General features: G+C 42.9%; 1 protein-coding gene across 10 annotated transcripts in view; it reads right to left on the reverse strand.

Annotated features, from left to right (window-relative positions):
• Positions 1 to 26,342, reverse strand: part of arfip2b (ADP-ribosylation factor interacting protein 2b) — an 86,726-nt gene that overhangs the window by 19,393 nt on the left and 40,991 nt on the right. For 7 of the 10 annotated variants that reach the window (XM_059029731.1, XM_059029734.1, XM_059029733.1 and 4 more), the window contains 2 exons: positions 6,678 to 6,761; positions 5,341 to 5,456 (listed from right to left, as the gene is read on the reverse strand). In XM_059029731.1, the coding sequence (XP_058885714.1) occupies positions 5,341 to 5,456; positions 6,678 to 6,761 (200 nt within the window). The remainder of the gene's footprint in view (positions 1 to 5,340; positions 5,457 to 6,677; positions 6,762 to 26,342) is intronic. The other 3 variants (XM_034009784.3, XM_034009788.3, XM_059029739.1) reach the window with 1 other exon arrangement.

Below are 26,342 nucleotides of genomic sequence, written 5' to 3' on the forward strand. Positions count from 1 at the left end.
GAATTACAAATGGTACATTGAAATTTTGTTCTGTTTTATATTTTATTTTAAAACACTGAAACTCAAAATCAATTATTGTAAGGTGACATTGGTTTTATGTTGGTAAATATTTTTAAGAAAAATAAAGGTCGGGAAGACACAAAAGCAATTTATTAATGAATTAATTTCTCAGCATCAGACAAAGACATAAATGACCTAATTTTAGCAATGTTTCGCAAATGGTAAAAGGACACTTTAGTGACATTACAAATATGCGACTCAAAAGATAAATCAGAGTCAAATAAGACCCCTAGATTTTTCACTTCTGTTTTTGTTTGTGGTCAAATTGCCCAGATCTATTTTTAGAGATTTTGTTGCTTCTAGTTGCTGCTGAGAACCTATTATTATTATTATTATTATTATTATTATTATTATTAATTTCTTAGCAGACACCCTTATCCAGGAAGACTTACAATTGTTACAAGATATCACATTATTTTTACATACAATTACATTATTTTTTTTACATACAATTACCCATTTACACAGTTGTTTTTTTTTTACTGGAGCAATCTAGGTAAAGTACCTTGCTCAAGGGTACAGCAGTAGTGTCCCCCACTGGGGATTGAACCCACAACCCTCCGGTCAAGAGTCCAGAGCCCTAACCACTACTCCACCTCTTCACATCAGTAAAGCATTCAGCTAAGGCTGATACAGCCAGAGTATCATCAGGTTTTACAGAGATGTAGAGCTGTGTGTCTTCAGCAGAGCAGTGGAAGTTAACACCATGTTTACAGATTATCTCACCCAGTGATAACATGTACAAAGAGAAAAGAATGGGTCCCAAAACAGAGCCCTGGGAAATGCCACAGGCAACCGATGAAAATCCAGGCACAGAGTCTCCTAATGAAACAAATTGTTGTCTGTTAGTGAGATATGACTTGAACCATTTTAAGACAATACCGGACAATCATAGACATTTGTTTTCAAAGCTTGTAAGTACACCCTACTTTTAGGGAAAAGTAGGTATTTGGCTGTTTGCCTCAAATACATTGAGCACAACTGGCAACACACAACAAAAAGCGGACTGGGAAATGCCAGCAACAATTGCGACTGTCTAAAACATGCTTCCAAAAGTTCTTAACAAATTGATGCAATTGTAAGTGTCGCAATTGCCGGCAGCTTCCGTACATCTCATTATAATATTTGAAAACCCTCATTTGCATTATCTCCACACCCATAATTACATATTCAACAAAGGGTGAACCACAAAGCAAAACTGCTAACGCAAAGCATTACCTAAAAAGTTGCTAATAGCATTGCACTTGTTTAGTACATTTTACCCAAGACTTCCGACTCGTTTGCAACTGGTTTGCAACTGGTTTGCAACAGCCGCAACACTTTAGTACACCTACTCTAAAATGTTATGTCAATGGTTGTGCATGATACATCTGTGCAAAGTGTTAATACGCTCTTGGAGTGTGTCAGATAACACAACAAATCTCTTTCAGTGACAAAATACAAGATGTTAACAAATTTGAAGATGTTCAGGAAAATGTCCTTATGTGTTTAGGTCTGGCTATTGACGTTGCGAGGATTAAATCCTTAAAAAAGCATCAGCCTACCTGTATGCAAATATAGTCCATTGGGTCTCCAGACCGCCTTCTAAAAGGGAAACCCTTTAAAAGCACAGGAGAAATTTGGACAATGATTTGGTTATGACGTGGGGTTTTATGGCAGAGGTACACTGGCTTTGGTGCCGAAAAGGATTACATCAATGATCTCTAGATAAGGGATCAGTTTGTTTCTCCTGACCAAGCAACATGGAGACCGGGAGTTCACTGTGTGTGGCATTCATTGTATGAGATAAGAAACTTGGTTACTATTTTAGTATCACTTGTGTAATTTAATACACCCTTGGTGTGAAATGTCTTCGATTGTCCCAGGTGCAACTGAGACCTGTGTGAATTGCTACTGTGTTCACACTGCCTATTTATATTGCCTCAGTACACAGCTGAGCTGTTTTATTCATCCCAGAATGCAGGGACTTTCAATGACTAAATTTCTCCCCAATTTGGAATCGCCAATGCTGTTATTATTCATTCCAGTTCACCGCTGCAACCCCCTGGAAATGGCGGCTGACACGCACGTCCTCCGAAACATGTCCTTGCCAAGCTGTCTTTTTTCGCACTGCAGATCCACAGCGAAGCCATCAGGTCTTTAGAGCCGGAAGACAACACAGATCTGAATGGCTCCACAGCAGACCCGCAGGCGCCCTGTCAGCCAAAGGAGTAGCTGGTGCACGTTGAACCATAGATTGCCCTACCAACCTAAGCCCTCCCTAACCGGGCGGCGCTCTGCCAATTGTGCGCTGCCCCCTAGAAACTCCCGGTCACGGTCGGCAATGACATAGCCTGGATTCACTCGCGATCTCCAGGCTGTGCATCCTGCACTCCCAATGGCTGCTTTGTAACTGCCAATGTCTATCCATTATGACATGACATTCAAAAGCTATTCTCCACTCCAACTTCTCCTTCCCACCGTCCCCCTGCTATTCTCCACTCCAACTTCTCCTTCCCACCGTCCTCCTTCCCACATCCCGTCCCCCTGCACCCCCACCCCCCTTCCTTCTCAACTTTCACACCTCTATCTGACCCGGACATTTCCTCCTTACTCCTAGACTCCAAGCCAACTACTTGCGCCCTAAATCCCCTTCCTACTCGCTTCTTCCAATCCATTGCCCCTGCTCTTCTTCCTTTAATCTCTTCCCTCATTGACACCTCTCTGATCTCTGGCTTCTTTCCCTTAGCCTTTAAAACTGCTCGCATCACCCCAATTCTTAAGAAACCTCTTACCCTTCCTCTGCTCAGAACTATCGCCCTTTCTCTCTCTCCTTCTGTTCCCCTAAAACTCTCGAGCGAGCTGTTCACTGACAGCTGGCATCCTTCCTCACCAAGCACTCTCTGCTCGACCCTCTCCAATCCAGGTTCCATCCTGCATACTCCACGGAAACCGCCCTCCCTCTTCTCTGCCTTTGACACTGTTGATCTGGCTATTCTCCTCTCCTCTCTCTCTTTGACCGGGGGATCTCAGGCACTGCTCTTGCCTGGTTTCCCTCCTATCTTTCTAACCGCTCCTTCCAGGTTTCCTGGCGTGGCTCTCTCTCTCTTCTCCTCACCACCTCTACAGGTGTAGAGGAAGTATCTGTCTTGACCCCTCCACTTCTCATTACACCCGCTCGCTATACACTCTCATCTCCTCTTTTGGCTTCTCCTACCACCTTCACGCAGACGATGCCCAGATCTTCTTCTCCCTCCTTTGACACCCACATCTCTTTCCACATCTCAGAATGCCTCTCGACTATCTCAACTTGGACACATTCTCACCAGCTCAAACTCAACCTCTCTAAATCTGACCTCCACTACTTTCCTTCTGCTTCCTCTCCCTCCTCTGACCTCTCCATCTCAGTCTCCCTTGACCATCACACCTAGGTTTTCTGCTAAAAACCTAGGTTTTATTCTTGACCCCTCCCTTCTCAACACATCTCTTCCCTGACATGCATGCTTATTTCTTAGTAGCATCTACCAAATCTGTCCTTTTCTCACTACTTATTCCATCCAGCTCCTGGTCCAAGGTCTTGTACTCTCCATACTGGACTACTGTAACTCTCTCCTTGCTGATCCCCCTGCTTCAGCTATCGGCCCCCTTCAGCTCATTCAAAATCCTGCTGCTCGTCTTGTATTCTCCCAACCTCGCTACTCTCATGCTACCCCTCTGCTTCGCACCCTCCACTGGCTACCCATCTCTGCTCCCATTCAATTCAAGACCCCTGTTCTTCCCTACTGCTCTCTTTACCACAGCGCCCCTCCTACCTCCAATCCCTCGTGTCTCCCTACACCCCTTCTCCACTCCTCCTCTACTGGCCGACAGGTCGTGCCTTCCCTCCACTTTCCATCCTTCAGTGCCCTCTCCTTCTCTTCCCTAGCCCCTCTGTGGTGGAAACAGCTACCGGAGAATTTCAGGTCCTTCCGCCGCCTCCTCAAGGCCCACCTGTTTAGACTGCACTCGTAGATCTCTTGCTCTACTGCTCCTATGATGCACTGAACTTGCCTGACACATGCACTACATTACTGGATCCTCAGCTAATGCACTGTCCTTGCACTATTGCATTACTAACATGTCATTGTAGATATAACTTGTTGTAATCTTAACTTGTTGCATCCTAGTTTGTATTGTATTTTAGTAGTATTATTTGCACTTACTGTAAACTACATTATTTAAATATTATGCTGCATTGTAACCCTTTACTGCCCTGTAACACCTGTAAGTCGCCTTGGATAAAGGCATCTGCAAAATAAATAAATAAATAAATAAATAAATAATAATAATAATAATAATAATAATAATAATAATAATAATAATAATAATAATAATAATGATGAAACTCTCAAGCTACCGCTCCTGGGGTTTATATCTCACACCTTGGGTGTGTGTAAAATCATGTTACACACACCTCCCATTTATCTATCTTTTGCAGATATGCAGCTGTAGAAAATTTAAAGTCGAGTTTTGCACTACCCATCCTTTGTTGCATTCACATATATGGGTATAAAATGTTTTTATTTTGTGCTTGTTTTATTATTATTATTATTATTATTATTATTATTATTATTATTATTATTATTATTATTATTATTATTATTATTATTATTATTATTATTTATTCATTTAGCAGACGCCTTTTTCCAAGCAACTTAGAGAAAAAGGGAGAACTGACCCCGACGTCTTGATGAGAAAAACTCAAATAAAAAGCGTTGGAAATTATTATTATTATTATTATTATTATTTATTTCTTAGCAGACGCCCTTATCCAGGGCAACTTACAATCGCAAGCAAATACAAATACATTCAAGTGTTACAATATAAGTCATACAATAAGAACAAGAAATACAATAATTCTCAAGTGTGACAAACCACAATTCAATAATACAGCAGATAATAGTGAAAGTTACATCAGGATATGATTAAGTAGTGATAGTTACAAATTAATTAGGTGTTAGTTTTTATTTCAATTTGGCTTTATATGTTTTTTATGCCGCTCCCCCCAAAAAAACTGGAACTCTATGGGGTGACCCCCCTCCCCCCATTCTTAAAAAGTGAAATGCAAGCACTGTTGGGTAACATATCATCATTCGATTATTTTAACACTCATTGTTAACCACGTGATTTGGGGCTCTACACCAAGCAGAAGCAGATACATTAGTTATTACTTAACAAAGTTGTAATATCTGAATGTTGTAGTAGTGTGTCCTGGAAAACACCCTGCCCTCAAAAAATAATATTCTACCACATTCCTCCTACCTTGTAGGTGTTGATCCCCCACTTCTTGACAATGTCAAGTTTCTCCACAGCAACACCCCGTGATGCTTCTTCAGCTGTGACGGCTGAGCTGCTGTGTGACTGGTGCATGCTGGAACCTGTAAAGGAATAGGGACGGTAAATCCACTCAATCTACTAAAGAGCTCACAGCAGAACAGTAAAAGATAAGAAAAAATCTGTTACTATATTTTTAAACGGAAACTCAATGCTTCTTCTATCAAGTATGTGAAAGGTAAGAGTAACGGCTACTTTAAAAGATCCCAGATGGCACTAATTTTGGACTACCTACCTATCTCTAAGAGAAAAACGCGATTGCGGATCACGGTGCGATTTCGCGGAATGCACTCTGGGTTGCAGAATTATTGATTTTCCACGGCAACAAGCCTACCTAGCATTCATAAGAACAAATTCAAGTTTTTTAAACATTCCACAAGGTGGCGCAGTGAGATTTTTGAATACCTCTGCTTTGTTTATCTTGCTCAACCCGCTCTTAGGAAAAGCAAACCACTCGTTTTAGACACTGACATGCTGTGGCTATTAAAATCCTCAGCTAACACGGATACATTTGTTGAGAACAAACATGTGCCTGGAGGCAAAAGCCACTTAGGAAATAAAACAGCTGCTGGTCGTGCTGGGGAATATCCGAGACTCTTGTATGAGGAAGGGGGTTAACTGTTTTGCTGACCATGCATGTTGTTTCTGTAGAAATGATCAGAGCCCTGTTTCCTCTACTTCAATGGGAAAGCAGGACTTTAAATACCTGACTACAGTCCTGAGAAAATAGAGAACATTTTATTTATTTATTTATTTATTTTTATTTCAGGTCAATTTTATAGTTTCTAGTTGCAGTTGCTCACTTTAAAAGTATGTTTTTCCTCATAGCAGTAAAGGTTTAAAAGTGGAAAACACCAGTACTTAATCATTTATTTTACTTTTCTACCTGCTAACAGTGGCCTCACAATTTAGTTTTTGGAATTAATAAAAGTTAATAAAGTTTCTATAAATGTTTTTGTGTATTCATTTGCTATTCGTTTTAGCATGTACTGTAATAAACTTTGAAAATAGCCCTATAAAAAAAAGAAATTAACAAAGAACAGGTTGGTTTTAACTTTTAAAGGGGTACCACAGAATTCAAGAACTTCTGTTGCAGAAATCATGGACCTTTGCCACAGAATTTGGAAAAATTTGCTGCGCTTTTCACAGGGGATTGACATATTAAGACTGAGCTGTATAAGCAAGTGGAAAATCAATGAATACAAAAAATGTGAGTGACAGAGAATAAGGAAATGAGTGGAAGGAAGCACGCAGTCCCCCTATACCTGTGCAGAGCTCTCCCTGGTTGGCTATCCGGCAGGCTGCTGATTCGCTAGGACAGATGTAGGATCCCCTGGACAAACGCAGGCCTGAAATGGGCAGGTGGGTTGGGAAGGCGTAGGGTGGCCCACACAGAAAGAAGGCAGGAAGCCATTTAGAAAGGGATATTGTGACCAGGCCATGTCATACATGGCAGTTGCAACAAATAAAAAGGGGTTTGGAATGAAGGGTTGGGTTTTGGTGCGAGGATAGGAAAGAAAGATAGATAGAAAGTGGAAATGGGAGAGAGGGGAGGGATGGGGAAATGGTGGGATTCAGCAGTTCAAGATTAAGAAAAAACAGATGGAACACTGATGAGTTTAAGAGCAATGTAGTTAACATGTAAATGACACAGATCATGGACACAACACAGGAACTGATAAGTAATTACAGGTTAACAAAAAAGACTGAAGAGAGTCCTGACAGGAGGTACATCGGAGACAATTTTATAGTAGAGAGCCTCTCACAGAATTTGTAAGATAATAAAGTAGTGCTCATACTCAACAGAAAATAATTGATCCATTCGTCAAATAACTATAAATTTAACAGTAGTTCTACATTAAAATAACTACTGGATATAGTCATTTAAGTGATCTGAGCAATATGTATATATGTAGTGTCATAAATGACTGGAAAAAATGTAAAACCATAGACTGCAACTCACAGCCCTAATAGCTGATACATAAAACACGTGACCAAAAAATGTTTGTGTTGATGCCCACAAAAAAAACCCCAAAAACATTAGCAGTCAATAGTGGAAGAACGTTAGGTTACCTACCGTAACCCTGGTTCCTTGAAAGAGAAGACGACCACCAAAGACATTACATATGGGATATGCCTGCCCATTGGGTAGGTATCACTGAGCTCTCTATACCAGAGCTGCCGATAGGTCCTTTCCTTGGATGATGCACTCTGTCCCGCCCACCTAGGGGATAAAACTGCTATCCAAAGGAAGCCATTTCTCTTTTTCTGACGAACCTGTGAGGGTGACCAATGCGACCTCGCGGTTGGTGGTTGTCTTCTTTCAGGGAACCAGGGTTACGGTAAGTAACCTAATGTTCCCTTTCAATTCGAAGACGACCACCAAAGACATTACGTATGGGATAATGTATACCAGAGCCGTCGCGACGGAGAAGGAACGGCAGCATATGAGGGACGCACAAGCACTGTCTAACCCAGAGGTTAGCAGTGTGAACTTACACCCTCAAGGACCCTTGTGCCTACAGAGGGCAAGGTAGGATCTACCACATTAAGACGGTAGAACCTGGAGAAGGTCTGCGGTGTAGCCCAGCTAGCCACAGAACAAATATCAGACATCGAGGCACCTCTGAAGAGGGCCCAAGATGCAGCCAACCCTCTAGTGGAGTGTGCGGCTACCCTATCAGGTGGGGGGCAAACCAGCACTATTAAATGCAGTCGATACTGTATCCACAATCCAATGCGACAGACGCTGCTTAGAGAGGGGCTGTCCTAGGGTCCGTGTCCCGTGACAGACGAAGAGCTGGTCAGATTGATGCACTGGGCAGAGGAAATTTAATCTCTCATATTCCATTGAAGCAAACAGAGGTGGATGGAAGGACTCCAGTTCCACAGACCGATTAATGCGGAAGGCTGTGATCATGTTGGGGAGGAAAGCAGGGTTGGTGCGCAGAGACACCCTGCTGCCATCTTCCCAAATACACATGCAGGAGCTTTGCACAGATAGCACCTGCAGCTCACTGACCCGCTTAGCAGAGGTGATAGCCAAGAGGAAGGCTGTCTTAATAGACAGGTACTTCAGCTCTATGTAGTGTAAGGGCTCAAACTGGGCCTTCGTGAGAGCCTCCAGTACAATATTGAGGCTCCATTCGGGGAGAACAGTCCTCCTAGGAGGGCGTAATTGCAGAGCGCCTTTAAGAAAACGGATAGCCAAAAAATGCATGCCCAGAAACATTGACTCTACGGGGGCATGGCAAGCAGAGATAGCCGCTAAATACACCTTCAAGGTGGAAGGTGACCTACCAGCATCAAGCAGTTATTGCAGAAACTGTAATATGACTGGCCTAGGGCAAGATATGGGGTCATGGCTTCTAGCCAGACCTCAACCTTGGAAATCCCTCCACTTATAAGTATACAAAGTGTGAAGTGGAGTTTGCCTTAGCGCTCTGCAACGTACCCACAACTGCATCTGATAGCGTTAGGGCTAACCAGCGGTCCCTTTAGGGGCCCTGCTTGGGCTGCCGAGGCTGAGGCGGGGCAGTTTGAAGTGGCTGTTTAGGGCACTGGCCCTGAAAATGCTGGTGTGACACTGGTGTGTGGGCCCGGTTGCTTGCAGCGGAGCCGTGTGGACTGGAACTGTTCTGGTTGACAGTTCGTGTCTGAGGAGCTCGGCAGCAGCTCGACCTGCCCAGACGGAGGTGCGGGGAGAGAGCAACGAGGCCACCTACCGGGACGCCTCGCGTTCCCGGTGGGATTTCTGTAGGATCTCCTCCACGGCTGGCCCAAAGGTATGTCCTGGGGATATAGGTGCATCAAGCAGCGCAGCCTTATCCGCATCAGGAACCTGGGTTTGTGACAGCCACAGCTGTCTACATGCCACGATCAAGCTAGCCAGGCTCCGGCCAAGAGCTTGCCCTTGGAGACCGGAGATCTGCAGTAGTGTGCTGGACAGGAGATGTAACTCCATGGCAACCAGCTCAGGGAGCGGGGCCTCGCGCAATACACCGTCCAAGTAAGTGCCCGGTTCAAATCCCAGCTCAGCCACTGACTCATTGTGTGACCCTGAGCAAGTCACTTAACCTCCTTGTGCTCCGTCTTTCGGGTGAGACGTAGTTGTAAGTGACTCTGCAGCTGATGCATAGTTCACACACCCTAGTCTCTGTAAGTCGCCTTGGATAAAGGCGTCTGCTAAATAAACTAATAATAATAATAATAATAATAATAATAATAATAATAATAATAATAATAATAAATGAAATCTGGGAAGGCCGGGAATTTCTGAGGGCGAGGAGCCATCGCCTGCGTCCGGAACATGGACCAGCATGGTTCCGTCGCTGGAGTCCAAGTAACCTCCAAGAAAGCTGCAGCGCATACCATAAGAGCCGAAACTGAGATGAACACTGGGGGTGGGGGGGGAGCACTGACTTCCAAAGCCAGGTTCTTCCTCAGCAGGAGTCTCGCCCACCTGCATGTCAGAGGAGAAGGAGGCTTCCTCCCCAGAGGCTGCTATGGAGAGCGTGTCCTCTTGCGCTGGCTGAAATGCCTCTTCCCATCCCCCCTGAACTCCCCTAGGGGAGGGGGGTATGATTGGGGCTGCACAGGGGCCTGGGCCTGAGCCGCTGGTGCCTGTTTAGCCAAGAGCTCTAAGACCTGGGCCATCTGGGCATTAAAGTCCATAATATCCCTTGCCTGCTTGGAATGCTTCACCCTTCTCGCTCGTGGCGATGGGGAGCGACTGCGGGCGGCCTGTGCATCAGGGATGTCTAGAAGGGGGTCCTGGGACATGTCATGGGGGAGGGGCTCTGGGGCTCCAACAGCCACTGATAGTCCGGCCATAGAGGATGCGAAGCTCGCCCTCGTGGCCCTCCCCAAACGAGCTTCTTTCAACCAGGGCTGGAAGGCCTCACAGATGTTACAGGCCACCTCCCTCTCGAGGGCCAAGGTGGCATGTTGAACACCCAAGCATCGCACGCAGAGGGTATGCTTGTCCTCCTGAGGGACATTGGCATTGCAGGCCGTGCAAGGGTGGAACCCTGACTTGCTTGACATGGGCCTGCTGTTTTGCATGGGCCGTGCAGAAAACAGCACTGCGCTTGAGCACTGGTTAAATGCGAATGCCGTGCACTCACCCACTAGCGCTGTAACAGAGGGTACCGAACACCGCGCACCGAGTACCGTGGGCACCTTGTGCACCATGTACCGTGCGGCACCGTATGCCCGTGCAGCAGTGTATTACCAAGCACCGTGTGCACCATGCGTGCTGAGCCTGTGCGCCCCGAGTACCGTGCAGAACTGTGAGCTGTTGCGCTAGGTCTAGTCAATGGCCAAGCACTACGTCTACTCGACAGCGGGGATACAGCAAGGCCTAGCCCCGTGGAGGAACTGTGTACTCTCCGGAAGAATAGACAACCATTCGCGGATGACAGACAGATACAAAGAGCGGTCTACCACGCAAGCGAGGAGGCCGCTGAAAGACAGAAAGGCTCTGTCTTTTTCAAGTCGTTGTTTCCAGGAAAGCGGCAAGCCAGCTTTCAGCACAAATGCAAGGGAAATACAATTGACTCGATTCAACTTCAGAAGCTCTTTTCTATCAACACGCTCAGCTCAACACAGAGGTCTTACCGTACCATCTTGAGAAGGAAAAAGAGAAATGGCTTCCTTTGGATAGCAGTTTTATACCCTCAGTAGGCAGGATCGACTGCATCATCCCAGGAAGGGGCCTATCGGCAGCTCTGGTATAGAGAGCTCAGCGATACCTACCCAATGGGCAGACATATCCCATACGTAATGTCTTTGGTGGTTGTCTTCAAATTGAAACGGAACTACAATGGTAGCCACAGCCAGCTATTTACCTGTCGCAAGACTGTTACAGTGCAATAACGCAAAAATGTCATAGCTGTGCAATCTTATTTTTTCTGACCAGTTTTGAATCAGCTGCACTTCATTAGTCTGACCACCAAGAAAAGCAGACAAAGCATTAAACAAAACAGCAGGGAGCGCTGTGGACTTAAGACTAAGCTTGCATTTTGTCAAACTGCACATGGTTTGGAGTTATGCTCTGACGTCAATTGACTGTTCACGCTCGTTCAAACGGGAGGAGTTATAGTTATTGTACTCAAATCAATAGTGCAGGCTGTATAAAAAGTGCTTACAAGTATAAAACACTCGCCTTTTTTATGTCTACAGGAGATGATCAATCCAGCAAGAATCTGAAATTATCGGCAGCGTCTTTATTAATGCAAACATTTTATTTGCATTAATACATTCTTGTACATTTCCAAACATCATAATTTTGTATTTGTTAATATGTAAGAAATATGGAAAAATGAAAACTCAAGAGTGTTGAACTTAATGAACTGAAGTCAAACTATAATCGAAAGCACAACAGTTTAAATAGTCTGAAGAGGAGTCAGATCTTGCTATATAAAAATCGGGGGATAGCAAAATTGAAGTCTTCATGTGTAGCATTGCGCATTTGCGGTTTATTCCGAATTTTACCAAAAAAATTACAGGATTTTTTTTTTTTAACTGGATGTCGGTTTTTACTGATTTTATACCCAATGTGTGTCTATTATTCATTATTTTCCCAGTACTAATTTCTAGGAAATACACAATATTCTGATTAAAATGCTGTTTTATTTCGACTCCGACATTGTAATGAGCAGCCCTACGCTGTTTCTAGGTACAGCAGACGTTTAGATGTCAGAGGATCAAATAACGTTCAAACCTGGTTCTCTGTCACTTCACAAACACATTATCACCTGATTATGTTGGCCAATCAAAGTCATTATTGAGGTAATTGCTGGGCGTATTAACTACTAACCTGATCAAAAACTAAATTTAAATACTTGGACAAAAACATAATATTTTTAGTGGATGAGGAATGGGGAGAAAACATAAATCGGTTTATGAATATTCAAAAGAAAATGAATGGTTTTGAATATACAAAAAGCAAAAATAGCAGAAGTGGGTCAGATGAGGAAGAGGATGCATAGCGCTGCAAATACTGCTGCATCGAGGTACATGTTCGCGTTGACAATAAAAGAACATACTGAAAAATAAGTGGACACATTAAACTAAAACAATAAAATGAACCGAGACACGCAATCCATTTCTGCAGCTTTTACACACGCTTTAATAAAAGAGAGCGCAGAATGACTGTTAATGAATTTGTCAGAGCTCTGTGCTTTGCTGGACAGACGCTGTTTATTGCAGAGAGGTATGTATTCGTGCAACAGTACTGTCTGTCCATCAGCTAAAACACTGCCTAACGCTGACAATATTGATCGTAAATATTTGACAGAAAATGGTGATGCTTTAGTTGGTAAACTTATATGGAACGCACTGATGGAAATGTCCAGTGTGATTTTTGACGCGTCTCCCGATGGCTTACACCACCCAGTTTTGTCAATTTTCTTTTCTTTTAATGATTTCAAGGCGAATAAACCTGGCTTGTTTTGTGCTGATGTCATATTCATACCTTCTGTAGATACTGTTTCTGTCAGCACAGCAATTGCCCAAACGTTTGCAAAGTACCAGCTAACTTGGGAAAATGTGGCTTTGACTTGCACAGATTCTGCTTCATCATACATGTCAGGGACATTATTAATTAGAAACTAGAACTGCTACGCATCATATTCCACATGTAAAGCAGGCATTCTTCCTCTGCTGGTGGACACGGGGACAGCAGGCATTCTTCCTCTGCTGGTGGACACGGGGACAGCAGGCATTCTTCCTCTGCTGGTGGACACAGGGACAGCAGGCATTCTTCCTCTGCTGGTGGAGGTGGAACCAGCAGGCATTCTCCCTCTGCTGGCAGCTTGGGTCCTAGGGCTGTGGAAGCACCGACTTCCCCCTCTTGGGCTATGGAAGCACCGACTCCCCCCTCTTTGGGCTGTGGACGCACCGACTCCCTCCTCTTGGGCTCCCCCCACTCAGGCGTAGGACGTTCGGGCTCCTCCCACTCAGGCGTAGGACGTTTGGGCTCCTCCCACTCAGGCGTAGGACGTTTGGGCTCCTCCCACTCAGGCGTAGGACGTTTGGGCTCCTCCCACTCAGGCGTAGGACGTTTGGGCTCCTCCCACTCAGGCGTAGGACGTTTGGGCTCCTCCCACTCAGGCGTAGGACGTTTGGGCTCCTCCCACTCAGGCGTAGGACGTTTGGGCTCCTCCCCTTTGGGCGCTAGAGAGGACAACAGCCTTGCTAGTAGCGGTGCGGGGCACCTTTTTAACACCGCCTGCAACTGCTGCGCTGATGTTACTCTGGGGCCCCCTTGCTTCTCCCGATCCAGCAGCCAGTCGATCACCTCCTCTGTCACTGGCCTGCAGGATGGGTGCTGCTGTTGCTTCCTCTCTAGGCTCTTTCCTCCCTCCATTTCTTCCAAAAAAAAATCAATTTTTTTTCTTTTTCCCCTTTCCAAAAAAAAAAAAAACACACTGTACTCCTTCTCTGGTCTGCGTCTAAGAGGCGCTGTTAATCTCACAATGACACAAAGACGGCTGCAGTGGGTGACGTCAGACCAGAAACAGGAAGTAACGCAGACAGACAGTAGTGGTGAGTGAAACTGAGATGCAATGGTAGTGTTCAGAAGGTTTATTGCAAAATAAAAAGGTTTTAAACATAACAGCACACGGCACGTGAAGCCAAAATAAACAGACAAACAAAACGGACTAACAGACAAACAAGGTGAGTGAAAACAACGGTCATATAAATGACTAAGTTTTCTCGTTCTTAATTCTCTCCTCTCCACACCCGTTCTCCACTCACCGAACACACAACCCCGAGTGAGTGAAAACATGCTGCTTTTATGCAGTTGTACCGAGACTTGATTGGTAGTCAATCATTCAATTGGAATCTCGGTACACCTGCACGTGAATTAATTAAAGTGCACTTTCCCGTGTTCACATACTAATACTTTAAATGCACGTGATGTGATGTGCCATCCTCATGCTTAAATACAAATATACAATTTAAATACTTGTGCTGCACACACCCATTTATATCCCGTGTACCAACTACAATACACCAACATTAACACACGCAACATACAACATATAACACACAAATGCACACAGGGGCGGGGCACATTGCCACACCTCCACATTGGGAAACGTTGCTTTAGAGAAACTGGATAGTTCAAAAGTTAGCTAGATTACATAGACAGCTAGTATGAAGGCAATTTGGTTTCAATATTAAGTGACACAGCCAGACGGCAGGAAAGCTTTAGTGTACCTTAAATTTTAGGACAACTTGACAGATGATTGCACTCTATTCTGTATTCTTAGGGAAGTGACACCTTTTGCTAAACATTCAGTTCCCACAGTTAAAATCTCAAAGGAAAATAGACAAAAGCCCTTAACTCACAACTAAAAAGCTCCTGGAAGTAATGTAATCTTCAAAAGGATAGACTAGTTACAATCAGCAGCCTATTGATGCAGCCAGGAAGGGATGATTGCTATGTGCAAACTATATACGATCTGATGAATTCCTGTATCTTTGAATACTCATGTGCTTGTGAGAAGTGTCTCCTGCATAATGTAACAAAACCGATGACCGGATCATTTATTTTACCACCTACTTTATTTTTACTCACATTACTTTTCAACAAGTTTTTTTTTTTTTTCTTCCCTTTCTTAAGCTTTTATAACTACAATGGCAAGCCAGCAATTCAGGATTGTTTGCTGTTCATCTTTATATATATATATATATATATATATATATATATATATATATATTTATACATACAGACGTGCTCAAATTTGTTGGTACCCTTACAGCTCATTGAAATAATGCTTCATTCCTAATGAAAAGTGATGAAATGAAAAGCAATTTTATCATGTATACTTGCATGCCTTTGGTATGTCATAGAATAAAGCAAAGAAGCTGTGAAAAGAGATGAATTATTGCTTATTCTACAAGGATATTCTAAAATGGCCTGGACACATTTGTTGGTACCCCTTAGAAAAGATAATAAATAATTGCATTATAGTGATATTTCAAACTAATTTGTTTCTTTAATTAGTATCACACATGTCTCCAATCTTGTAATCAGTCATTCAGCCTATTTAAATGGAGAAAAGTAGTCACTGTGCTATTTGGTATCATTGTGTGCACCACACTGAACATGGACCAGAGAAAGCAAAGGAGAGAGTTGTCTCAGGAGATCAGAAAGAAAATAATAGACAAGCATGGTAAAGGTAAAGGCTACAAGACCATCTCCAAGCAGCTTGATGTTCCTGTGACAACAGTTGCAAATATTATTAAGAAGTTTAAGGTCCATGGAACTGTAGCCAACCTCCCTGGGCGCGGCCGCAAGAGGAAAATCAACCCCAGATTGAACAGAAGGATAGTGCGAATGGTAGAAAAAGAACCAAGGATAACTGCCAAAGAGAAACAAGCTGAACTCCAAGGTGAAGGTACATCAATTTCTGATCGCACCATCCGTCGCTTTTTGAGCGAAAGTGGGCTCCATGGAAGACGACCCAGGAGGACTCCACTTTTGAAAGAAAAACATAAAAAAGCCAGACTGGAATTTGCTAAAATGCATATTGACAAGCCACAATCCTTCTGGGAGAATGTCCTTTGGACAGATGAGTCAAAACTGGAGCTTTTTGGCAAGTCACATCAGCTCTATGTTCACAGACGAAAAAATGAAGCTTTCAAAGAAAAGAACACCATATCTACAGTGAAACATGGAGGAGGCTCGGTTATGTTTTGGGGCTGCTTTGCTGCGCCTGGCACAGGGTGCCTTGAATCTGTGCAGGGCACAATGAAATCTCAAGACTATCAAGGCATTCTGGAGCAAAACGTACTGCCCAGTGTCAGAAAGCTCTGTCTCAGTCGCAGGGCATGGGTCCTCCAACAGGATAATGACCCAAAACACAAAGCTAAAAGCACCCAAGAATGGATAAGAACAAAACATTGGACTATTCTGAAGTGGCCTTCTATGAGTCCTGGTCTATGGAAAGAGCTGAAACTTGCAGTCTGGAGAAGGCACCCATCAAACCTGAGACAGCTGGAGCAGTTTGCTCAGGAAGAGTGGGCCAAACTACCTGTTAACAGGTGCAGAAGTCTCATTGAGAGCTACAGAAAACGTTTGATTGCAGTGATTGACTCTAAAGGTTGTGCAACAAAATATTAGGTTAGCGGTCCCATCATTTTTGTCCATGCCATTTTCATTTGTTTTATTATTTACAATATTATGTTGAATAAAAAATCTAAAGCAAAGTCTGATTTCTATTAAATATGGAATAAACAATGGTGGATGCCAATTACTTTGGTCAGTTTCAAGTTATTTCAGAGAAAATTGTGCATTCTTCGTTTTTTGTGGAGGGGTACCAACAAATTTGAGCACGTCTGTACGTATAAAGAAACCTGTGAGGTCGAGACCAGACTGCAGTGAAACCTGACCAAAAGGACCTGAATCCAGTCGACAGGACCAGGATCCAGTGGACAGACAGAGACTTATTAATTTTCTCATCAATTTAGAATGGCCAATTTTTTTCAGGCTCAGCTCACCGCTACCACCCTTGCGCTGATTCGGGGGGAGCGAAGACGAACACACACTGTCCTCTGAAGCGTGTGCCGTCAGCCGAGCGCTTTTTTTCACACTGCGGACTCACCATGCAGCCACCTAAAAGCTACAGCGTCGGAGGACAACGCATCTCTCGGGCAGCTTACAGGCCAGACCGTGCTGGTGCGCGGTGAGCCGAGGACACCCTGGCCGACCTAACCCTCCCTCCCCCCGGGCGGCCCAATTGAGCGCCGCCCCCTGAAGCTCCCGTCCTCGGTCGGCAAAGGAATAGCCTGGACTCGAACTCACAACGTCCAGACTATAGGGCACATCCTGCACTCCACGTGGAGCGCCTTTACTGGATGCACCACTCAGGAGCCTAGAGACTTCGTCTAACCCATCGTCTATTTGGGACTGAAAAGGAAGACTACAGTACTACAACACGAACCACCCACATTTGTGAGTAAATACAGTTTTTTGTTTTTATGAACATGCAGTTTTTTGAAATCGTGTAGTGTTAGAACGTGATAGTGGGACCTGGGGTACGGACGTCGGGGGATATTCTTTTCCCCCCACACTCCATCGCCCTTCAAAACAAGCAGAACAACATTTCTTGCCGTGTGGGGCCGCCTGCATTCAGTTTGTAATCAAATTAAGTCTCCCGCTCCATCATCAGCAGTGACAACATTTTGTCTGTGCCACGTCCAATCTGAATAGGCCCTCACACAGAAGAGGTGAAAATATTGAAATGGCGGACATGAGGTCTTCGTCCTTGAACGCAAAAAACAAAGACTCGGACTCCAGGTCTACATCCAGCTGTTCCAGTGGACCAGGGCAGATTTATCATAACAGCATGACCGTTCTGCTTGAACACCTAAGAAAGCACCCCTTTGCATTAATAAATAAGATGAAACGTAAGTAATACTATTATTATAAAAGAAAAAAAAAAAATATCAGACTTTGAATCTGCATCACTAAATATAAAAAAGTAAAATGACCAGATGAAAGGAAGGCCAATTATGTAATTAATACATTAAGCTGTGTCAGTTCAGCTAACACTGTGTCAGTTAAAGGCCTAGTATAACGAAAATAAAAAGTGCATTTCTTACTTATCAGGCTCCCCACTTGTGTTATATGCCTCGTTACTTTGAAATGTTTATAAGTTATAACTATGACGATGCGTCCGTCTCAAAACGCTTGGTGACTCGCAAATTAAGTGATTTATATTTCTGCAATAAAGCCCCTTTGTTGAATAATAATTATAATAATAATGTAGGGATGATATTTTATGTATTTCTAATAATTATTTAGTGTTTAGCGTTCACTGTTGAGTGGTAGAGTTAAAAGAAAGATAACTAGAATGAAACAAAGAAACACACAAAATATTATCCTTACATTATTATAATTATTATTCAACGAAAGGGCTTTGTATCAAATACAAGTGTAAAACATTAAGTAAAAAGATGTGTATTTTTAAAATCGTTTTGATATTTTAAACTGTACATTTCTCATTTTGTTTATATTGCAGCTCTTCTACAAAAGCAAAATAATTAATAGGACTACTAAGATTTGAAAACAAACAGGTTATTTGTTTAAAGTACATCCTGCTGTGAAATGCAATAGAAACGTTAGACCATTTTTGATTTGTTTCACAAGTAAAGAAAATTACTTTTTTTTCATACCATTCCATTGTTAGAAAAACATTTATAAAAAAGCAACAATTAACCCATAGTTGCTTTTTGTCTTATGAAGTGGTCAACTTAAATACATAGTTTCTGCTTGTAAAATTATAAAGTTTATTTGTGCTATGTTTTAATTGTCTCAATGCATTAGAGTTAGCTGCCATCATTTGACCTTGACAGTTTTTATCAGAATGATACTTCGCAGAGTATTCCTTATTTAATATTTTATTTTAGATACTTTAGAAATTGTAGAGTATTTTTTGTTGCTGAAATAAAAAAGCAAAGGAAGTGCAATCATCTTGAGACATTTATTGCACTGGGTACATAAAAATCTATACAAATAGTTCAACTTGCTAGCTGTTGAGTGATGTGTTGGTATTTATCCGAATAATCGATTAAATCAAAGCAATAAATCGATAGATTAATCATAAGAACATTTACAAACGAAAGGAGGCCATTCGGCCAATCTTGCTTGTTTGGTTGTTAGTAGCTTATTGATCCCAGAATCTCATCAAGCAACTTCTTAAAGGATCCCAGTGTGTCAGCTTCAACAACATTACTGGGGAGTTGGTTCCAGACCCTCACAATTCTCTGTGTAAAAAAGTGCCTCCTATTTTCTGTTCTGAATGCCCCTTTATCTAATCTCCATTTGTGACCCCTGGTCTTTGTTTCTTTTTTCAGGTCGAAAAAGTCCCCTGGGTCGACATTGTCAATACCTTTTAGAATTTTGAATGCTTGAATCCAATCACTGCGTAGTCTTCTTTGTTCAAGACTGAACAGATTCAATTATTTTAGCCTGTCTGCATACGACATGCCTTTTAAACCCGGGATAATTCTGGTTGCTCTTCTTTGCACTCTTTCTAGAGCAGCAATATTTTTTTTGTAACAAGGTGACCAGAACTGAACACAATATTCTAGATGAGGTCTTACTAATGCATTGTAAAGTTTTAACATTACTTCCCTTGATTTAAATTCAAAACTTTTCACAATATATCCAAGCATCTTGTTAGCCTTTTTTATAGCTTCCCCACATTGTCTAGATGAAGACATTTCCGAGTCAACATAAACTCCTAGATCTTTTTCATAGATTCCTTCTTCAATTTCAGTATCTCCCATATGATATTTATAATGCACATTTTTATTGCCAGCGTGCAGTACCTTACACTTTTCTCTATTAAATGTCATTTGCCATGTGTCTGCCCAGTTCTGAATGCTGTCTAGATCATTTTGAATGACCTTTGCTGCTGCAACAGTGTTTGCCACTCCTCCTATTTTTGGTGTTGTCTGCAAATTTAACAAGTTTGCTTACTATAACAGAATCTAAGTCTTTAATGTAGATTAGGAATAGCAGAGGACCTAATACTGATCCCTGTGGTACTCCACTGGTTACCTCTCTCCATTCTGAGGTTTCTCCTCTAATCTGTACTTTGTTTTCTACATGTTAACCACTCCCTAATCCATGTGCATGCATTTCCTTGAATCCCTACTGCGTTCAGTTTGAGAATTAATCTTTTATGCAGGACTTTGTCAAAAGCTTTCTGGAAATCTAAATAAACCATGTAGTATGCTTTGCAGTTATCCATTGTCGATGTTGCATCCTCAAAAAAATCAAACAGGTTAGTTAGACATGATCTCCCTTTCCTAAAACCATGCTGACTGTCTCCCAGGATACTGTTACCGTATAGGTAAATTTTCCATATGGTATATATTAATCGATTACATTAATAATCGTTTCATGCAGCACTAGTCGCTATACTAGTTACACAGACTTTGGGTTCCTACAAGTACCAAGAGAGGGGCCATCATAGAGACTGCTGAACTCAAAGAGTGAGTTAAGTCTATGAGAGAACACTGAACTCAAAGAGTGAGTTAAGTCTATGAGAGAACACTGAACTCAAAGAGTGAGTTAAGTCCAAAGGGAAGACTGCTGAACTCACAGAATGAGTTAAGGCTACATAAGACCACTGAATTCAAGAATTAGTTAAGTCTATGAAGGGTCACTGAACTATGTAATAACAGTGATAAGTTAACTGAGAGGTAGGTTCCATGAACGGGAAAGTAGGTGTAAGGGATAGCAAAAGCTTTTATGGCAGAGACACAGCTGACAGCAACCCAGCAAATGGACTTGAGCAAAGAGAATGCAGCACAATCAAGGCAGCTGCAGGATATGGCTAAAAAAAAAACAGCCAAAGTAGAGAGCAGTTTGAAAAAGGATTGGACAGCCTATCAAGAATTATGGAAAGCGTCAGGAGAGAACAAAGAGACAGGTAGTGAAGGAACAGAGAGGAGTGAAGAAAAAAACACAGGGAAAGCAGGACTTGTAGAAATAGGGATACAATTGAGCAAAACTAAGAGATATATACCCGGGAATATTTAAAAAAAAATATTTTTGTGAATAAATGTTTGTTTGTTTGTGTGTGAGTTTTATGTTTTTAAGACACGGCTGGATTTGAACACTTATGAATCATGAATAATGCATGGAAAATAGAGGGTATAGTATTTCAATAAAAAGGACACTGTGGAAAGCAGCAGAAGGGATGCTTGCATGCATTTGAGTGCCACCATGTTTTCGCTATTAATCATTAGCCTGTCTGCAAGTAATTACAACTTTCCTTCAGAAGAGTGCACATTGTACTATGTAAATGTAGAGTATAATTATGGGTAAATGTAATTCTGTTAATTATTTAAGGAAAATTTAAATGTGTTATCTAAATATACTGGATGATTCGCATGAAGCCACGAATCTCTCAGGAGGCAGTATTAAATGCTGACACTCATTTGGCATTTAAAAAAAAAGAGGTGGCCCGAGCAAAGGGAATAGATTATTTACTGCAGGCTGTTAAACACAGTCTCAAGAATGAAACAGCACATGAATGATGCACAGGGAGCTATTAGGGTAACTTTTTATTTGAAAGAGCACATCAATGATGAACAGGGATCTACACAATTATGGCTTGCTCTTGTTGCAATTTTAAACAAATCATTAAAAAACCCTTTATGTGCAGGATACACTCCCTCTTAGTCGTTAGCCTACAACTTGGCAGTAACAACACCGTCACTGATCGCTGTAGCAGCGGAGCCATTCCTGCAATTCCCTTACGCCTCAGGACCCCTCGCCTCCTTCGCGGGACTGGGCTCCTGTTTGTGCCATTTAGTACCATGGGAACACACATATTATTCAACAGCTTATAAAATACACACAAATTGTATTCACAATCATATTAAAGAACAACCATGTGTAATACTTCCAGTTACTTTATATTGCGAGTAGTGAATACAAACAAGGCTGAGGTTTCTCCCATGTTAGCCCCTTTACTCAAGAAATTAATATGGTGTGTAGAATTGTATGTAGGCTACTTTTTCACCACAGGCTTACCATTAAAAATCCTGATATAGTATATTACAGTACTGATGAAAAGCATATTGTTTCTTGAACAAGAAGTATTGTTGAAAGCAAAATATTTGCTATGTATTTTTTGTCCGCTGGGTGATAACTGAATCTGGCATACAACCTCCCCGATGCATTCCAAGACCTGGCAAGGTCCTAACCAGTGGCTGTCCAGCTTGGGGCAGCAGCCCCGCTTCCGTTGGCGGCTGTATACCTGTGAGCTGCCTCCCTCGTGCCCTGGTGTCGTAGTTTCTTTTCTGCCAGCAGCCCGTAGCCTGTAACTGGTTTGAGGTAAAGTTGTGGGCCAACTCCAGGCGGTCCTCCAACAGCCAGATATACTCCGGTCTGGGTGGTTCAGCGGAGGGGTCCGGTGGCCAGCTGAACACCATCTCAGCAGTAGTTCCCGGACCAGGGGCAGCTGGGCGTCCCAGTCGCGCTGGCGAGTGGCGGTGGTAATAGCTAGCTGGACCGCGAGCGTGTGGTTAAATTGCGCGACCAAGCAATCACTCTGTGGGTGAAGAGGGGTCGTCCGCGTCTTGCACATACCCAGCCATCAGCACATCTCTGCTCACACTCTCGACTCAAAGTTCTGCCCTTCGTCACTGTTGAGCTCCTGAGGGACCTCAAATCGGCTGAAGAACCCCTCCAGCAGTGCTTCAGCCACCATTTCCGAGGGCTACCAGGACATATTGGTTCCCCTTGTCTGAGCGGAAGCACAGGCCCAAGATGTCAATCGCAACCCTCTCCATGGGTCCGCTGACAGGAAATTGCTAGAGGGGGGCGTGTGACCAATCTGTGGAACGAGGGGTGGGGCGGGGCTGGAGATGCAGTACTGAGTGTCCTGTTGATATGCAGTGCCTTTTAAACCTGTTTTACTGTGAAAAAATACTTTTAAAACAGCGCGTCTAAAATAAACTGCGCGTGTGAAAATAAATTGGACCTGACGCGCCTGAGATGCGCTGAATAAATGGACCGCCAAGGGTTAAAGGACTGAGCTACAAAGTAAGGCTGAAAGAACTGAATCTATTTAGCCTGGAACAAATAAGAAACAGGGAGGACATAATTTAAAAGGAGTTGACACCATAAACAAGGAAGCTGAAAATACTGAAAGCTGTGTACCCTCTGCATGTATCACTCAGTCATGCAATAGAAAACTTAAAGCTAAACCTTAAATGACAAGCATTAAGAAATATTACACTATGCAGTAACTGCTGTAGAGACTGAGTTTTGATTCAAGATATCCTAAAAAAGGGGTGATATTATAAAAGATGGTATACAAAAACACTAAGGGGTAGATGTACTAAAGTGTTGCGTCTGTCACAATCGTTGCAAACCAGTCGGAAGTGTCGCGTGAAATGCAGTAAACAAACGCAACGCTGTTAGCATCATTTTAACGAATGCTTTGCAGCCGTAGTTCTTATTTGCGCTTTAGCCGTAAATGAATATGTAATTCTGGGCGTTCCTGCAGAAATCTTAAAAAAAACAGGGACCAAAATATTGTAATGAGACTGTGACAGGAATGACCGAGGGTCTGACGTCAGGCAGAAGCAGGAAGGGAAAAATAAAACTGACACCGGGGAAGTACTGCAGTTCAAAAGAAAGAATCGGCTGGCTGCCGTTTTTATTAATAACAAAAATAAAATAAATATTTAAACAAAAGAACACTTGCGCTCACAGAGCAAAAATAAAAGGTTAAACAAAAACAATTCACGAACACTACCACCCGTCAGGCTGGGCAATCGCCTTCACTGACCCTATCCTTGGTTAGTTTCGTTTTAAAGTAAATTTCGCTCGCTCTCCGTCTCTCTGCTCGCTCTCTCCTCTCTATCACCCTGAACTAGAGAGCTGCAGGCTTTTTATAACAGGTGACCTTCTCCCGATTAGCAACAAATTAAATCACTTAATTCATTCGGGAGATGGCCACCTTCTGCACGAGTTTTAATTGTGTTGTGGATGGGGCTACCCATCCACGCTAAACAAAACAAACCGGCTACGCCGTCATTTAATCAAAACAATAACACATACGGCGCTCGCCGACATAAATACAATAAAAGTAAATAAACAATACAAAACAATCTGCACAGGGGGAGACCCCAATCTCAAAATAAACAAACAATGTACAGGGCTGCTCGCCCTGTTACAGAGACGTACTAAAGCTGCGGACAATTGCAACACTTACAATTGCATCAATTTGTTAAGTACTTTTGAAAGCACGTTTTAAACAGTCGCAATTGTTGCTGGCATTTCCCAGTCCGCTTTTTCTTGTGTGTTGCCAGTTGTGCTCATTTTTTGAGACAAACACCCAAGTACCTAATTTTCACTAAAGTCAGGGTGTACTTACAAGCCTTGAAAACAAATTTCTATGACATTTCTGGTTTTCCCAGTGTGTTGGAAGCAATAGACTGCACACATGTGCCACTAACCCCTCCAGCTCATTCTGAGCATCTGTATAGGACCATGATCTATTGTGTGCTAACTGTCTATTCTACTAAGTAGACCAAGTTAAAAATAATAACAATTAAAATAAAATAAAAAACCAAAAATCATTTAGTTTCAATTTAAAATAATCTTTTATTTGCATTGTACACCAATGTGTACAATGCAGCAGCACGATTTATTTTGTGTTACCAGCAGGCTAAAGTAAAAAGAAAATGCGCTAGGTATTCAATTGATTTTACTACTGTACTGTATAGGCTTACTGTACAGATTTATGTTTATACATAATGTAATGTGCAGCATACCCAAAACACATTAGTGTCATTTCAGCGCAATGATTTATATTTAAAATACATTGAGAACTGTAAATGTATGTGTGTGTGATTTTATTGTATTGTTTTTAAACCTGACACCTCCTTATGTCGGACAAACATGTCTGGTTTAGCAAGGGGCTACTGTATGATTCTGAAAAGCTTTTTGGGAGTTAAGGTTGGTGCCCCAGTATAGAATCTGATGGGAATAAACTGCCTTTCATTTTTTATATATATAACAGTATTAAAATAGGTAAAATGAAGACAGAACAGAATGCATTGTACAGATGACGTTTACATTTACAAAAACAATGTTATTTTGATTCTTGGACCCTTGCATGTATAGACGTTATCCTTCGGGCACCCTCTGCTGCAGCAAACCACAACTCAACTCCCACTATTTTATTTGAAAAAATGTCGCACAACTCTCGCTAGAGATCTCACTAAGATGACGCAAATTTTTTCTTAGTACATATGACAAAACGTGCACGAAAATGAAAATTGCGGTATGTTTGCGCTGCGACTGGCCCATCTTAATACATGTACCCCTAAATGTGCTATGAAAAAATTATACAAAAAAGTCCAAGCTAAACAATGTGCAATAGGGACTGAAATACTCATTTCATTTTTGATGCAACAGGCACTACTCTTAAAAAAATAAAATAAAATAAAATAAATAAATAAATAAATAAATAAATAAATAATAATGATTATGGGGTCCCCAAGTGGCTTACCTGGTAGAAGCGCAGCCCTGTGGTGTGCAGGGAGAGTCATACAGCACAGGTTCATGTCCTGGCTGTGCGAAGCAGGGCAGGTCATACAGCGCAGGTTCACATTCTGGCTGTGCGGAACAGGGAGAGTCATACAGCGCAGGTTCACGTCCTGGCTGTGCAGAGCAGGGTGAGTCATACAGCACAGTTTAATGTCCTGGCTGTGCGGAGCATGGCGAGTCACACAGCGCAGGTTCACATCCTGGCTGTGCGGAGCAGGGCGAGTCACACAGCGCAGGTTCACGTCCTGGCTGTGCGGAGCATGGCGAGTCACACAGCGCAGGTTCACGTCCTGGCTGTGCGGAGCAGGGTGAGTCACACAGCGCAGGTTCACATCCTGGCTGTGCGGAGCATGGCGAGTCACACAGTGCAGGTTCACGTCCTGGCTGTGCGGAGCAGGGCGAGTCACACAGCGCAGGTTCACATCCTGGCTGTGCGGAGCAGGGCGAGTCACACAGCGCAGGTTCACGTCCTGGCTGTGCGGAGCAGGGCGAGTCACACAGCGCAGGTTCACATCCTGGCTGTGCGGAGCAGGGCGAGTCATACAGTGCAGGTTCACATCCTGGCTGTGCGGAGCATGGCGAGTCACACAGCGCAGGTTCACATCCTGGCTGTGCGGAGCATGGCGAGTCACACAGCGCAGGTTCACATCCTGGCTGTGCGGAGCAGGGCGAGTCACACAGCGCAGGTTCACATCCTGGATGTGCGGAGCATGGCGAGTCACACAGCGCAGGTTCACATCCTGGCTGTGCGGAGCAGGGTGAGTCACACAGCGCAGGTTCACATCCTGGCTGTGCGGAGCAGGGTGAGTCATACAGTGCAGGTTCACGTCCT

Source organism: Acipenser ruthenus, chromosome 9, assembly GCF_902713425.1.
Source record: "Acipenser ruthenus chromosome 9, fAciRut3.2 maternal haplotype, whole genome shotgun sequence".
In the NCBI taxonomy this organism is placed as follows: domain Eukaryota; kingdom Metazoa; phylum Chordata; class Actinopteri; order Acipenseriformes; family Acipenseridae; genus Acipenser; species Acipenser ruthenus.